This window comes from Triplophysa dalaica, chromosome 7, assembly GCF_015846415.1.
Source record: "Triplophysa dalaica isolate WHDGS20190420 chromosome 7, ASM1584641v1, whole genome shotgun sequence".
NCBI lineage: Eukaryota > Metazoa > Chordata > Actinopteri > Cypriniformes > Nemacheilidae > Triplophysa > Triplophysa dalaica.
Genome location: NC_079548.1, coordinates 19,830,546 through 19,847,348, shown reverse-complemented (window position 1 = coordinate 19,847,348; position 16,803 = coordinate 19,830,546). Strand labels below are relative to the sequence as shown.

General features: G+C 42.6%; 1 protein-coding gene across 5 annotated transcripts in view; it reads left to right on the top strand.

Annotated features, from left to right (window-relative positions):
• brd4 (bromodomain containing 4) overlaps positions 1-16,333 on the top strand; it is a 40,668-nt gene extending 24,335 nt beyond the window's left edge. For 4 of the 5 annotated variants that reach the window (XM_056751944.1, XM_056751945.1, XM_056751947.1 and 1 more), the window contains 18 exons: positions 3,868-4,237; positions 7,588-7,725; positions 7,838-7,973; positions 8,097-8,593; positions 8,690-9,049; positions 9,129-9,257; positions 9,378-9,599; positions 9,750-9,973; positions 10,096-10,475; positions 10,597-10,707; positions 10,794-11,180; positions 11,258-12,001; positions 12,150-12,247; positions 12,347-12,503; positions 12,636-12,763; positions 12,852-13,057; positions 13,585-13,843; positions 13,991-16,333. In XM_056751944.1, the coding sequence (XP_056607922.1) occupies positions 3,998-4,237; positions 7,588-7,725; positions 7,838-7,973; positions 8,097-8,593; positions 8,690-9,049; positions 9,129-9,257; positions 9,378-9,599; positions 9,750-9,973; positions 10,096-10,475; positions 10,597-10,707; positions 10,794-11,180; positions 11,258-12,001; positions 12,150-12,247; positions 12,347-12,503; positions 12,636-12,763; positions 12,852-13,057; positions 13,585-13,843; positions 13,991-14,059 (4,485 nt within the window). In that variant the 5' untranslated portion in view covers positions 3,868-3,997 and the 3' untranslated portion in view covers positions 14,060-16,333. The remainder of the gene's footprint in view (positions 1-3,867; positions 4,238-7,587; positions 7,726-7,837; positions 7,974-8,096; positions 8,594-8,689; positions 9,050-9,128; positions 9,258-9,377; positions 9,600-9,749; positions 9,974-10,095; positions 10,476-10,596; positions 10,708-10,793; positions 11,181-11,257; positions 12,002-12,149; positions 12,248-12,346; positions 12,504-12,635; positions 12,764-12,851; positions 13,058-13,584; positions 13,844-13,990) is intronic. The other variant, XM_056751943.1, reaches the window with a different exon arrangement.
• The last annotated feature ends 470 nt before the right edge of the window (positions 16,334-16,803 follow it).

The following is a 16,803-nucleotide window of genomic DNA, read 5'->3' as shown; positions in this document are numbered from 1 at the left end:
CCCATTAAACTGAAGTTTCTGTGAGGGAAAACAGTGCATTCTGGGGTCCACAGAGGTCCATCGCAAGAAGGATAACTGTCGACCCATAGGTCTTTATCGTATGAGCTGCAGGCTGTGCCAGAAGCAAGTGAAATATTTATCCTTAAGCACACTTTTTTAGAGACATCCCATTGTGTTGAGTTACACAGATCATTTCCTGGAAGTTTCTCTGAAGATGGTACCATTAGCATCTTGTAAAGTAGTTTCAGTTTTGATGTACAGAAGGGGATTGTCGAGTTGTTGTCCTCTGAGAGATTTACACTCTGTTATGTAGACCTGACAAAATTCAATTACATCAGGACTCTAGTACTTTAGTAACCATGTTGTGCAACACATGTATAAATGGCATTGATTTAAAAGCATTTGTCACGTTTTATGTAACTATGCCTTTGATTACGGCACGTTGTTTCCTTGAATAACCTCAAGCTATTTATGTGTTTGCAGAGATTTTTGTGCTTTTATGAGCTGCTTCTTCATTAGGTTTCATAAGCTTTGTAATATGGTTTACTGTTTATTCAGTTGACAGATGCTTTCATCCAAAGTGACATTGAGCGTGTTTACATGCACAGTCTTACGCTGATTATGCTTTATAAGCTGATATATGTAAGGTCATGTTAACGTGTAAAACGATTTTCTTTTATCGGGGAAAGGTCATAAACGACTTAAGCAAAAACCGATCAGCAGAGTTGTTTTTTGCCCCATGACTCCCATTTTCCCATTACACGTTTACCGGTTTTCTCTGTTTTGTTTATATGCGCATGTCTAAAAGCGCAGTAGTAAAAGTACCAAATGGAAGTAATGGTAAAATAATGTATAAACGTCCAGTCTCAAATCATGCAGTTGATGTAGAAACGTCAAATTGAAGAACTATTGTTGCATATACAGGTACTGCGGAGATAAGAGATATAAAAATTTCTGACTGCTTTCCCGCTTCATTTTTAATTACTAAACAGACTATCCATGATGATGTCACTGCACGAGAGAAACCCAGCAAGTCTCAAACTTTATTGTAAATAAGGTTTTCTGCGTAGCCGGTTTATTACTATGCATGTTAACACATGAAAACAGGTATCTTTTTAAGCTGGTTTTTGATAGCTGTCTGTTTATTTTGTGCATGTAAACGCACACATTGATTAATTCAACTGCGACAGTGCATTAAAGACATACATTTTAGATCAGCTTGCTTGTTCCTTGGGAATTGAACGCATGACCTTGGCAGAGCGTGCACTGTTTACCAGTTGAGTTGGAGACTCGTCTTCCTGCAATACTGCAGATAAATTGATTGCATTTTATGCTCAGATTTCATGAAAACAGGCCTTATTCATGAAACCTGAGCAGAATTTATTTCTGTATACATATTTTCGATCCTTGATTTTAATACACCAGTTAAGAGATTGTCTTACAAAAGATGTATACTTTTATTTGACCCGTCTCAATAACATCAACACAAAACTGAAGTTTATTCTCTAATTGAAATATGTACGTCTGGGTGTGATGTGCACTTGACACAAAGAATCTCAACAGCAGCATTATAGCTGTCAGTATAGACAAACCATATGAACGTTTAATGACCTGCAGCTTAGTGACACTAATTTGGCTGCAATAAAGCAGATTTCAGGCCTTTTATAAAAGTGTGACTTGCATCACTGCGTGCGACGTAAATGAATCCCTCATCCTTACAGACTACACTCTCCCATATCATGTTTTACAAAAGACTTGTTAAGAAACAGAAACTGTGCCAATGAGTCACCACAGGATTTGTGTGGTACATGCTGCATGGGAATAGCAGTCTGTCTGCACACTTCATCAGATGACATTACTAGTGTATTGAAGAAAAATGTGATAATTTCCTAAATAATGTAATACACAACGTGATAAACTCTTTGTTTGTAAAATCAATAAGAATTGTGTAAGATATAAATATAATCAACATACATGTTTCACATTCTTTCTTAATAGCACGGCTCACGCATGCACACACGGGCACGAGGGCTGTTTGCTTACGAAATTTGGCTGACGATTAAGGTTCTATTGAATAGTTGCGATTATGGTGATTAATTGTCTATTTTGATGCTTTGTTGAATAGTTTAATTTTTAATAATCGTTATATTGTCAAAGAAAATATATCCTTTAGAAATGTAAAAAAAATTTCAATTACTAATAATATTTACTACTGAGTGACCTTAACAAATATGAGGACGATGTCGTCTTGTTTTGTTACTGTGATTTTAGACTTGCTGCATCTACACAGCAAGTCGGCACAAAAAATACAAATCTGATACGATTAACTTGATGGAGAAATGTCATTTGAATAGATCAAGGACGGTGGATGTAAAAGGTTACAGATACTGCAGATAACCCTTGTTTCCTAAGGATTGACAATCGGTTCAGTTATCTGAAATAATTGCGATTATATCCAATAATTGCGATGAGACGATAATTTAATCATCATGACAGCCGTAACAGGCACTAAAATTTGACAGTTCACAGAAAATGTTTCCATTCTTGCAGTCTAGAATTAACTGGTACCATTTATGCTACTGCAAATCCATCCTCATCTCCGGCAGCAGTGCTGCTACGGATGTTCCTATTGAAGCAGTTAGGTTGAAGGGAGGTTAAATGTATCGCTCTGGAGAGCAGAATGAGGTGACATGAGGTTTCATTAGCAGGAAGTGTCGGTGCGTGGATTGCCAGATGACTGAGGCAGTTGTGGTTGTGTGATTATTAGAGAGAGAGAGGCCATTCATTGGTATCAATTACCAGGCTGACCTTTAACATGCTGCAGCGGGAAACACAGCTGGCTGAGAAGCAGAAATCGATTGTGGCCGTGCAGGACGGTTTAGTGTGCTGAGGCGTACAGAAGTTGTCCTCAAACTAATTATTCTGGGATTCATTTGGTCTTGAGGTCATTTGGTCACGCTGGGCGTATGAGTCTTGTGCTCTTTATCCATCTATGCTCAACAAGCCTAAAACCCATCTTCTTACCAATGCAAACAACTGGTCACGTGTATAACACCTGTTAATCCACATTTTTGAATAATGGAGACCATGTGATGCAAATATTATGGCTGCGTAACATTTACACATTTTCATGTGTTTGTACTTGGATAGTCAATGTGTACCCATTGTTTGTTATTGATACGGTGTCAATAACATTTCACAGTTATCAGTGTAGATTAAATTAATACAATAACCTGTGGGCTTTAAAGATCTAGTGTGTGAAAGTGGTTCGGTCTTACACAAGCCGTGTTCCTAAAAAGCTCTGACATAGGGCGTGTATACATGCATTTATTAGGCAATTATCACCTACATTTATGGCCATTGAAAATACTGACAATACCACTCACCCATGAATGTCAAGTGTGTAGTGGTAACATGCTGCTAATTAGCAGCACATGTGAGAAAAGGCTTCGCAGTTGACGACACTATAGATTTGTACAAATACTTATACCTGTACTTCTTATAGAGCTAATGTTAACAGTCACGCCGCATTGAATGTTGCGCCATCTTGGAGGATGGCTGCTAGTGCGTTCAATGCTGTGTTTTCTTTTTCTTCTTTGATTAAGGAAATCTAACTATGGTATGTCGGTTTTGCTGCGTTAAAAACTGCAATAGCGTTACGCGGAGTTGTTCAGTAAAAGAACAAGAGTCCATGAGCAATTACTTCAGCAAACATGAATTATTTGGATAGTGTTGTTTTTGGGAGTCTGAAAGAGGATGCAAGTTAAGTGTAATTGAGATGATAGTGATGATTACAGTGATGGATGTGATGCAGATGGCGCGGATGTGAATTAAAAGGCTAATGACTGTTATGCTCTTCCTTCACAGAGAATCCAGCGAGGAGTGCAATGGAATTAGCGGTGCTCTCCCTGTGGAGCCCGCGCCCGGCTCAAGACTGAACGAGTGGTGTCCTGCCGCACCCCCTCCTGTCCCTCTGCCCGCGCTCCACCCCACCAGTATGGGGGACGGCCTGGACGCAGTGCAGATGTCGGGGAGCAGCAGCAGTCAGGGGCAGACCTCGTCCCAGGCCCCAATGCTCTACAACCCCTCTGCTTCAGAATCTGACAACCCTGCCCGACCCAAGCGCCAGACCAACCAGCTGCAGTATCTGCTGAAGGTGGTGCTGAAGAGCCTGTGGAAGCACCAGTTCGCTTGGCCTTTTCATTCTCCTGTCGATGCTGTTAAGTTGAATCTGCCTGTGAGTTATATAATCTTACATTTTCAGTTTTTCATGTTTGTAATTGTGCGAGACAGCGTAGCTGCAGTGATGTTTGCTGCAAATCACTTACAACACAGTTTTACCAATATTGCGCTGTTCCTCTGTCAGGTTTAATAGCCGCCTTTGTACTATCGAGCCAGAGGTATGTGTGCTAGTGTGTGCCAGGGCCAGTCGCGTTTCCACAGTCACTTCTAGGGCTTGATCTTGCCGAACCAGGGCTTAATCTGGCCCACCGGCCAGGGTTTTTTGGGCCTTAAATAGTGGTTTAGGTAAAGGCAGAGATTATCTGAATCGGAGGAACCAAAAATGCGTGTTTTACTGCATATTCAACTCAAAATACAGAATCGCAAGCATTGATGTAAACTCAATATGCAAAAAAGAAATACTTTGCTTTTACCTTAAAAGGCTAGTGGGCCGTTATAAATAGCTACAATTATTACAAAGGGTGAGTTATTTAAAGATTTATAATAAAAACGTAATTCTTAATGGTCACGTATTCTGTAATGATTGACTGATAAGTGCCGTTTACATTATAACTTTAATTATAACTTAGACTATATTAGTGTCCATACCAGCGGACGATAATAGAGGATATGTACACGTCGTCACTGTACCATGTGAACACCACGTGAACACGCCCCCCTGGGTGGAAAAACACACTGATTTCCATCTAGGGTAACGCAATTCTGTGCTACATTTCGGTGTCCATGAACACCTGATTCCTTTGTAAGTCGTAGCGAAGCCATTAGGATAACCGTTGAGTTCAGCTGCTTGTAAGTTCAGCGATTAATTGCGCGTTTTAGTCATGGTTTCTTTGTTTCCTATTCTCCTCTTTCATTTTGCTGGGCGTTTTGCCACCCAGGGGAGTGTGTCCCAGGTCAATGCATACCCTGTATAAGGTTATGTTTATTTTAAGCTTGTGTGCTGCAGTGTTTCCAGTCACTAAAATGAATGTAAATGACCTGCTGCTGATGCTTTCATTTTCATTTTCGAACCTCTTTTCTCCAAACATGACAGCAAAGGCTGGATGTTCTCTCTGAAGGACGAAGGTGTGCTCATGTTAGGGATGTAAAGCATATATTTTGTCAGCGTGCTCGGATTTATATAATCGTTACATATGTAATATCACCCTGTAAACATAGCACTTTCCGACCACAACAGTCTTTAATTCTGACATAAAACCTGCGTTGCGATCATCAATAGTTAAACATTATCTGCCAGAAACTGTCTGACAGTATGGTTTATCATTCATTAGCTAGGAAAAATATTGTTATGATGATATTGTCTAATGTAACAACAATTGGATTAAGTCACAGTGTAGGTCATAAAGCAAAGGGACATAGACATACCTTTTTTCAAATGATTTATTTGTATTGCATGATCGTTTCTTATGTAAGCTTTTGCATAAACAGCACTGAACCTCAGTCATCTTATTTTGATGCCGCGACTTCCACCAAGCGCACATCAAAAAGAAATAAACAAGCAGCCGCCTCTGTTTTCTCCGCCATGTTTGTTTTGTTATGACGCGATTGTGATCCAGCTTCTCTCCTGTCTGAAACTTCCTTCTTCCCGCTTGAGTAGGCAGGTTTGCTTGACACGTGGTCCGGAGAGGTGTGTTTAGGTTTTAGATTAGCGTTGCCATCTTACTGGCCTTGACAGTGGAGACGCAACTTTATTTTGGCCTCACGGCTAGAAGCCCGAGGCTACTGGCTCGGCCCGGCTCGACTTGACGAAAGCCCTGGCTCGCCCCAGCCCGACAGTCGGCTAATGTTAACCGCTCCACAGCCTTTGTGTTGATTTGGGTCTCATGAATTCGAAGACAAACATTTAACATTCATTGTTCTAAGAACCACCAAATGACAGCCATAGAAAATCACATGAATAAACACTTAAAATAATAGTAGAACTGAGAATCCTGAGTTCCCCCATGGTTAGATACTCCTCGTCCTCCAATCTATTGTATTATTAATCATACAAACACTTCTATTAACAAGCTGTTTTCAAACTAAGGAACATTTTTTTTATGCTAGTCAGCAGTAATATTGGACACAATCCCTTGTAAACAGGGCTCTGTAAATTACTCTTATGGGGAATTTATTACCCTTTTGGGGACTTGCAAAAAGACAAGACAAATTGGAAAGACTATTTAACACCCAAGAAAAATAAATGTGTATACACAAACATGAAGAGAACAGATGTATATTACAAAGAGATATATAGAGACTTTACTGCAGTGGCTCTTGTCAAAGCGGCGCCACAAAACTAAATAGCAACGCGCCTTTGATTGATTTAATCTCGAGTAGATGCAGACACGTGCTGAATTGGTGCTTAGCAACAGCTTTAAACAGTGGTTCAAGTGTAGAAATACATGAGAAGTTTAATTCACACACAGCTCATCGGAAGAGAAAAAGTGAGAGACTCGCAAACGTCTCTCTGCTCCTGCTCTGTGTTTGAGCTGTCTCCACGCCTGAGTTACATTGACCAATAATGATGAATAAACAATAATTCTTACAACTATATTAAAATTACACATAGGCTATATGAGATGTATTTATCTTTCATGTATTAAACATTTGAAATTGTATTTAGAACACCAAATGTAAATTGATACATAGTTTTACATTTTCTGTCCTGTCTGCTTTAGACTATTTGTGTTTTGAAACCTTGTATTGCTGAACTATAGCACAGTTTCTCTCTCCAGATCTGATGGTTTGGTTCATAGCCCAATTGAAGCCAAAAAGTTTTTCTGCTACAGCTGCAACTAATGATCATTGTTCTGTTAAATGTAGGGCTTTAACTGTAATTCATTGAGAAACTGGCCTTAAAAAATACACAATGTATTGTCTCAGCCCTAGTTAAATATATATATCAGATTAATTGATTAATTCTTTGTTAGACTTGCCAATGTGTTTGCATTATGTACATGTCCGGCCCTACGGAGCCCTGGATATGCACTCAAAATAATTATATTGTGGCCATGACTGAAGAACTTGTTCCCACAATTTACCGTTTTACTAATATAGGAGTACGATTTAAACGAGGGAACGAATTAATAAAACATTGTGCAATTTATCTGAAAAGTAAAAGTTTCTAATTCATGACCATGATCTATATATATTTTTTCTTATACCTTATCCAAGGCTCCTTATGACCCTAAAACTCGAGACACTTTCTGCATTGGGCACAGCACAGTGTTGATGAAAATAGGGTTTTTAGTTCATGCTTTATGAAAGCTGTGGTTGGCTTGAGATCAGAGATGTCAGCGGTTCTTTTCATAAAATGATTATGTATTGTGATGATGCTGATATTTTGTGCCCTCTTCTCTCTAGGACTATTATAAGATAATCAAGAATCCTATGGACATGGGATCAATCAAGAAGCGACTAGAGAACAACTTCTACATTAATGCCCAAGAATGTATTCAAGACTTCAACACCATGTTTACTAACTGCTATATTTATAATAAGGTATTGGTTCACTTTTATGTTGCCATGAGTAAAACCCTTTTTGACATTAATCACATGGGAAAGAAGTGGTATAATTGGGCGGAAAGATAACGGTATGTGTCGCCCCCTGCAGCCTGGGGATGACATAGTCTTAATGGCAGAGGCACTGGAAAAGGTGTTCCTCCACAAGATCTCAGAGATGCCCCAGCAGGAGGTCGAAATCAAGACCATGACCGGCAAGGGTCGTGGCCGGGGCAGGAGGGAGCCAGGTATAACTCATGTTATTCTCTACTTGATTTGGTTAATTCCTCTTTGATGCAGCAGTCTGCTATAAATGTTTATAATGCTTTTTTCACTGTCTCTTTTCTGCACCTCTCTTTGAAAAACTGTAGATATGAACATGAAGATAGGACCTAGCCTGGACTCTTCACCTTCCCCTCTAACACGTGGCCTTTCCAGCCTTCCACCTGGGCCACAAATAAGACCACCGACACAGGGTCCACCTACTTTACCTCCCCAGACTGCCATGCAAGCCTTGCCCCCTCGGGTGCCCCTTTTGCTCCCTCGGGTGCCCCCTCGTGTGCCCCCTTCGCTCCCTCGTGTGCCCCCTTCGCTCCCTCGTGTGCCCCCTTCGCTCCCTCGTGTGCCCCCTTCGCTCCCTCGGGTTCCCCCTTCGCTCCCTCCCCACGCACCGCAATTGGGGCCACCTTTTTCTTTGGGACCCACTGACTGCAGCCCACAAGTCCCCATGACGGCCGTGCCTCCTCCTCCGCCCCCAAGCCAGACCGCTTTGCCGCCCATGCACATGCAGCAGAGCGCTGGTCCCATTCTACCAGGTCCCATTCTACCAGGTCCCATTCTACCAAGCCCCATCCCAATGGCTACCAAAGTAAGTCTGCATGTAATAATGAGTAACAGAACAGTTTAATCTTGTTTCAGAATTGCGTTGTAGTTCTCGTTTCACTCCTCCTCGTTTTATCTGCAGCAGAGAAAAAGTCAGAAAAGGAAAGCAGACACAACGACACCTACTGCAAATGACCAGCTGAGCGAGTCGTCTCCTGCCGAGTCAAACTCAGGGAAAACTCTGCCACGCCGGGAGAACGCACGACCACCCAAACTACCCAAAAAAGAGGCGCCGGACTCCCAACACCATTGGGGGACTGGGACCCCTAGCCCCAAGCAACAAGAGCAGTTACGCTACTGCTCGGGCATGGTGAAGGACATGTTTGCTAAGAAGCATGCAGCATATGCCTGGCCTTTTTACAAGCCGGTGGATGTGGCCGCTTTGGGGCTGCACGATTACCATGACATCATCAAACATCCCATGGATCTTAGCAGCATTAAGGTAAAGAAACAGCTGTAAATTAGGGACGATCCACAGTATCAGTCTTTTATGTTCATTATATGTTTTACTTGAATGACAGGACAAGTTGGAAAACCGACAGTACAGGGATGCTCAGGAGTTTGCATCAGATGTGCGGTTAATGTTCTCCAACTGCTACAAGTACAATCCTCCGGATCACGAAGTGGTGACAATGGCACGCAAACTGCAGGTATGTGACATAGTGGACACGCACACCTGCAGACAACTGTAAATTAGGGTTTGCTAGTCATACAGATAAGTTATAGACTTTGAAAAGCCTGTTCATGGAAGTTTCTCCTTTTATTTGAAGGATGTGTTTGAGATGCGCTTTGCTAAAATGCCTGATGAGCCAGAGGAACTGATGGCACAAGCTCCTGCGGCTGTGCTCCACCCGGCTCCTGTAAAGACGCAGCCGCCAATGGGCACAGCCTCATCCTCTGACAGCTCCAGTGACTCCTCGTCTGAATCCGAATCGTCCACGGATGACTCTGAGGAGGAGAGGGCTCAGAGGCTGGCAGAACTTCAGGAGCAGGTGGGAATTAAATCTTGTTTTATACAAATTGATGTTGTCTTTATTGTTCCAGTTTACTGGTTAAATTATATCGGAGATGTTAATAAAAAAGAAAGTTAGATCAGCAAACAATATTTTATTTCTCTAATTTGATTTTGTTTTATCGCTTAGCTGAAAGCGGTTCATGAGCAGCTGGCTGCCTTGTCCCAGCCTCAGGCCAGCAAACCAAAGAAGAAAGAGAAAGAAAAGAAGGAGAAGAAGAAAGAGAAGCACAAAAAGAAAGCAGGAGTCATGTCAACACTGGAGGAGATCCTGGAGCCACCTCCTGCCCTTAAGGCTCAGGGAAAGCCCAAGAACAAGACTGATGCTCTGCCCAAGAAGCCCAAAAAGCTTAGGTAGGCAAAGAGCAAGACTTCGTATTATAGAAATGGCCATTTTATATGGAAAGTAGACAAGTAACTGGTGTATAATAATCCTTTTTAAAAAGTGTAGTGAACTTATCTAATCTTTCCTACAGGGAGAAAAAAGAGGGAGGCAAGGGTAACCGCTCTATGGCTCCCTTAGGCTTGGCCCCACCCACCCTGCAGCCGGTGACAGGCCTGGATTCTGAGGAGGATCTGGGTCTGGCCGGAGGGCAGGCGATGGCTGGCATGACCGGAGCAGAGAAGTGTAAGCCAATGTCATATGAAGAGAAGAGACAGCTGAGTTTGGACATAAACAAGCTGCCCGGTGATAAACTGGGCCGTGTGGTCCACATCATTCAATCACGCGAGCCCTCGCTCAAAAACTCCAACCCGGACGAAATCGAGATCGACTTTGAGACACTGAAGCCCTCCACGCTGCGGGAGCTGGAGAGATACGTATCGTCCTGTCTTCGTAAGAAAAAGAAGCCTGCTGGTGAGTGAATATCAACCTTGTGCATAAGATTCAAGGCCACATAAGGACCTATATGTATTTTTTGGGATAAATTTGTATTTGTTCAGATTTATAATGGCTGTATTTTTCCCCTTTATATCAGCTCCAGAGAAGTCCATGGAGGCAATGAGTGGTGCAAAGACAAAAGGCTCCTCATCGGAGTCAGGCAGTAGCAGTGAGTCCAGCTCTTCTGAAAGTGAAGACTCTGAGACGGGTACACAAGCAGACAATGTTTTGTATTTAACAAATGTTTTAACAACGCTTCCACAACATTAATTGATCTTTTAAACTTCAATGTAGGGATGACTTCCAAGTCAAAGAAAAGAGGCCGAGGTGAAGGCAAGAAGTCTCATCACCAGCCGATGGCTCCAGGAATGCCACAGCTTTCCCATCAACCCCAGACGCCCGTGCTGCAGCCCACCGCTCTGCTGAAACAACAGCAGCAGCAGCATCCTTCTCCCGCCACTTACATGGCTCCTCCCGTCACCGCGCTGGAGCCCTCACAATTGCTGGAAAACCCTTTTGATCCCCTGGCCCACTTCGGTCAGTCCCTCATGCACCTTCCCCATCACGCTAATGACTCGTCCTCCCCCGCACCCCCTCACCTTAACGCTCACCCTCAAGGAGGCCCTGTGTCACCTGAGACGCACCCATTCCTCAACCAGCACCCGATCCTTCCTTCTCCAGGTAAGTGGAAGCTTCCGGTTGCTTTGTTCTAAATGATTTATTGCAGATCATCTGTATTGACCTACATCTTATTTCAGCCCTACACAACGCAATGCCCCAGCAGCCTTCACGGCCCAGTAATAGGGCAGCTGCGCTACCTCCTAAACCTCCGCAACAAAACGCACCCCAGCAGCAGCAGCAGCAACCCCAGCAGACCCTGCCGCAGCAGCTCCAGGCCCAACAACCCCCACCTCCTCCCCAGCACCACCTCCCTCCACACCTCCTTCAGCCTCCTCAGCAGATCCGTCAACGGCCCCTTTCCCCTCCTACTCTCACTCCGCAGGGTCTCCTATCCTCCCAGCCTCCACAGATGCTGCTGGAGGACGACGAGGAGACCGTTCCCTCCATGCCGCTGCCCATGTACCTACAGCATCTTCAGCCGAACCGCCTGCAGCAGCAACAGACGGCTTCGTTAATGCAGTCTCTGCAGAGCAGGCAGCAGCCAGGGCAGTCGTCTCTTCTGCAGTCGGTGCAGGTTCAGTCGCATCTGGGCCCACAGGCCTCCCTGCCCCCGCCGCAGCTCACCATTCAGACTCAGCAGTCAGCATCGCACCAGCCCTCGCCACAGCTCTCGCAGCATCAGGCCAGACACATGCACTCGCAACAGCTGAGTTTTTCCCAAGGCCAAGTCCAGACCACGCAAACGCAGCCCAGTCAACACAAAGTCGCCATGCCCCCCACGAAAGCACAGCAGATCATCCAGCAGCAACAGCAGGCGCAGCAGCAGCAGCAGCAGCATCACTCTCCACGTCAACAACACAAGTCTGACCCGTATAACTCAGGTATTGCATCCAGTTTACTACAGGAGATTCTCTAATTTTTTTTACCCATATACATTGAGAAGCTTGTAGCTTCAAGCTCCATACATCTGAACTGTGAAATGGACAGTATGTCATGTTCTTTATTTTAATAATTTCCTTATTTTGACAGCACACCTGCGAGATAACCCCTCCCCGCTCATGATGCATTCCCCTCAGATCTCTCAGTACGCTGCTTTAGTCCATCAGTCGCCCCCTCAGGTCAAAAAGGCAAGTGGTATTTTGTTCACTTCCTGGATTGGCACAGATTCCTGTCCTCTTGCAAATGTTTAATGCACAGAGGATTAACAGAAGTTTTGTTTGCTAAAGGAACCACAGCGAGTTCCTTTAGCTCTAGGCGGCATTAAAGAAGAAAAGCTTCCCCCGTCACCTGTGATGCGCGGTGAGCCATTCAGTCCAGCCATGAGACAAGAGTCACATAAACACCCCGAGAGCAAACACACAATGCACGGGCATAGCCAACAGAGTAAGTTCATGGCACATTTTTCTAAAAATGATGAGATGCAAGAACTATTAAAAATGTTGTTCCATTCAAAGAATGCATAAACGAAGAAGTGCATTTTAAACCTGTTTTACTAAAAAATGTATCTGGCTTTAGGAGCTGATATGAAACCACTTGAAATTTCCCGTCCTGTCATCCGCTCCTCTGAACAGAGTGATCCACCACCTTCCATGCAGGACAAAGACAAATTACCCAAGACACCTGTGGCCCCTAAAAAGGTACAGGTGGGTGGAAGGGACATCTTTGTAAATTTTCCCCAATCACAACCCTTTGAAATGCAAGACTCCTAACGGGTCCTAATTTGATCTCCAGGATGTGAAACTGAAGAATATGGGTTCCTGGGCAAGCCTGGCACAGAAATCCACCTCCACTCCCTCGTCTGGTCTGAAGTCATCTAGCGACAGCTTCGAGCAGTTCCGCCGTGTAGCCCGGGAGAAGGAAGAGCGAGAGAAAGCCCACAAGGCTCAGATCGAGCAAGCTGAAAAAGACCGTGTACGCAGAGAACAAGAGAAACTGAGGTAGGAGATGCATTTGAATTTGAGTTGCAATGACATTGTTACCGTGACGGGACTCAACGGCAAGGATTTTTTCTATCGGCCCCACCTTAAAAAGTAATTAATAGATAATATTATCTATTTATTTGTTTGTTTGTTGATTTTTCACCAATATAATCTGAATAGATAAGGTAATGATATAAAAACTATTAGCTTAACTTAAATTTCAAATACTGTTGAAGACAACTAATCAGCAGGTATTCAAATAAAAAAGTAGTATGTAATAAAGCAAACATACAAATAAGAATAATGAGTGCTTTTCAGGTGTTTCAGGTTGATCTAATTGTAGTTATCAGGTACAGTAATTCAATAACCAAATAAAAAATAAGCCTTAACCAGTCTTAACCATATAATTTAAACCTTACTAAAGTTATAATGTAATCAGTCAGGAGCAGTGAATGTTTTTTCTCTTCGTCCTTTTTTTTTGTTGTTGAATGTTAAAAACAAGAGAGAGCATTGAGTAGGTTTTAAGGTTTTGATTCTCTGTAAAGGGGCCGAGATGACGAGGATTCCATGGAATCTGCCAGAAGGTCCCAGGAGGAGCCCCGCAGGCGGACGGAGCAACAACAGGTCCAGCCCCCTCAACAGCAGCACCAAACTCAAGCTCCAGCCCAGAACACGGCTCAGCCGCCCTCTGTCCCACAGCCCTCTCAAGCCCCGCCCCAGTCCCCCGCCTCTTCCCAGAGTGCACTTGACCAGCAGAGGGAAGTCGCACGTCGCCGGGAACAGGAGAGGAGGAGGAGAGAGGCGGTGAGTTGCAGTCTGTCCTCCAAGAAAATATTGGAGATCTATATTTTTCGTTTAATGAATTGTGTCAAATTTTTATAAAAAAGTGACGGAAATGATTACGCGTCAGCGTGTTTCTCAAATTGACTGTTGTTTCCTTTACCATTCCAGATGGCAGCTACTATTGACATGAATTTCCAAAGTGATTTGATGGCTATCTTTGAGGAGAACTTGTTCTAAAATGCAAGAGGAAAAGAGAAACTGCAAAAAAACCCAGATCACGGATTCCTGAACACGGACAGAATGGACTTGTAAAGCAGTAAGGGAAAAAAATCCCATCTGACCACAAGAAACCCTGAAGAGGCTGAAATAGCAATGCATAAGCTGAGGCCCCATGAGGGAGGCTGTAGCGCTTCTTTTGCCTTAGCAGAAAGAGGGACCCTCACACTGGGACGTCATGGCCTCTCGGGCATTCCTCCTGGATTTGGCATTGCGACCACGGCAGGAAAGAGAGGACTCGTGTGACTCTAATTCAGAAAATGGGAGCAATGGACAATGTGATCAACGGAGGAATATCTAAAGGACAAGAAAACTGAAATGTACTGATTATCTGTAGTACGGCATCCATCGACTGCCAAATGTCTGAGGGGGATTTGTTTTCACGTTTCGTTTCCCTTCCATAGTTTTGTTTTCGCTATATCCTTTCCCCCTTTTTTCACAAAAAAAGCAAGCAAGCAGGCAAATGGCAGGATGGGACTGGGGCACTTAAGATCTTCCTCGGGAGAGGAAGTACAGCTCGCCTTACACCGCTGACAACACAAACTATATTCACCAGGGGCTGTGATCAATGACTAAATATGGTGTGTTTCGCACTGTTAACATGTGCAGATTTTTCATTATGTAGGATCTACTGTACAAAGGTATTTTCTTAATTACTGTTTTGGTTGATTGGTTGGCTGTTTCTTTTCTTTTTTTTAATATTTTTAACTCTCGTACCAACACCTCACCCCCTCTGATCTATGTCTATGCCAAACACACATATCCTTTTATGCCGATAGCAGAGACCCGAAACGCTTCACTTAACGTCTTTCTTAATATATAAATCTATTTTCTTGTTCTCCCCACTCGTCATTAAAAGTTTAGGTAGTCTTGTAGAAAATAAACCCTAATATATGCATTATTCTGACAAGTGTTAATTGAGGACAGAAACGGAGATATGCTTTCATTATTCATTGTTTTCACGTGAACCTGGTGATGAATCCTATCGCAGGCCTGAGGGCTGATCTATAAGGGGCAGTTTCTGAGTATCGTTTAGTTTGAATATAATTTAAAGAATACAGTAACTATTTTAAGTGTATTATACATATAGAAGGAAAACGCGCAACTCTGTGCAACTGGTACAAGTACATTTCCAACGTCATGTCAACACCAGGCAAATTTGGCTCTAGGGAACACACTCGGCTGGTCACTGCATGACTCCTTTCTTTTCACCGATCAATTTATTACAACTGCACAGAGAGGACTCTGTATGCTGTACAAGATATAATGACAAAAAGTTTGAAACAAAAATCCAAAAAAAAGGAAAAACCGTTCTGATTTATCATTGTTCTTGTTCGATTCTTGTAGATGTGTTCTAATTCTGTTATTTGACTCAGCAAGGGGGGCGGGGGCACAATTTGAGACCTTGGCAGGCCCTCTGAGTTTTCTCTTATAGTGTTTTCTCCAGTGCCTGTATTGTATTGCGATTCTAGTTGGCATATATTACATTCTGGGAGGGCTAGGGAGGGGCTGTACGGCTCGAAAGATCCGGGTGGGAAATATGGGGTTTAAGGGAGAGCTTGTGTTTAAAAGATAAAAAAGGAAAAGTCAACATTTTATATTTTACCCATTTACAATATTCAGGTTTAAATCTAGTTTTAGCTGGACTTAAGTATACGCCGAGCGACTATGTTTTCATTTTCTCAAAACTGCTATGAGGACGCATTCGAGCAGCCACATCATCAGTGTGTATGTGAATGTTTGGATGTCATGTCGGTATGGTTGGTCGGTATGTGGCGGGGGGGAGGGTGCTCTTACCTGGAAGATTGAATCGCAACAACACTTCATTAACACAATATGCTTTGCTAACTGTTTTTTTTTGGTCATGAAGTCCACTTATATAAATATCTCGTTTTTTCCTTTGGTTAATTTGGTCTGTAGAAGTTTAAAGAAGAGAAACACTTCATTCCTTCGAGCCTTTAAATGTATTTTCATTTTTCCATGGTAACAGTTGGACATAATGTGCCATAGATTTGGATTCTCCAGAGAATGTGCTGACCTGCAGCTCAGCAGAGAGTTTGCTTTATTCAGGTATTTTGTTTTGTTTTTGTTTTGTTTTTTCTTTTGGGTTTGTTTAACATTTTCCTCGATTACTGTTTGGTTATGTGCGTGGGCTATCGAGGTCAATGGTTCAATCTGTTATGATCATGAAATAAACTCATCTCTTTTATAGAAAATTAAATGAAACAAAAATTTGCCTGTCTCCTCTTTTATAATGCATCATATCAGCCCTATTCGGAATCTGCCCGTTGTGTTTTTCAGATGAGGTTTTCAAAATTCTGTTGCTCAAAACTGTCATCGGATTTCCTTTCCTACATAAGCTCAAAGCAAAATATTGTATTCATGAACAAGTATTGATCAAGTAAATTATATTTTGTTATTGACCCTGCTAATAAGCTCCACCACCAAAAAAGTATTAACAGTAATATATTAGTGATAATCATACTGTGCCAGACTATATTTAAAAAATAGAGGAAAACGAGCATACACAGTTTTAAAAAAATAGGAAAACCTTATACACTAAGAGGCATAATTGAAAATGTACTAATATTTATAATTTATGCATTCAAGATGAAGACATTGTTTGACGCTGGTTGTGTATTATGTGATGTAATGTTGCTTCATGCTTACATCATGCCGAAGCATCCGTTTCCGGTCAGTGATTT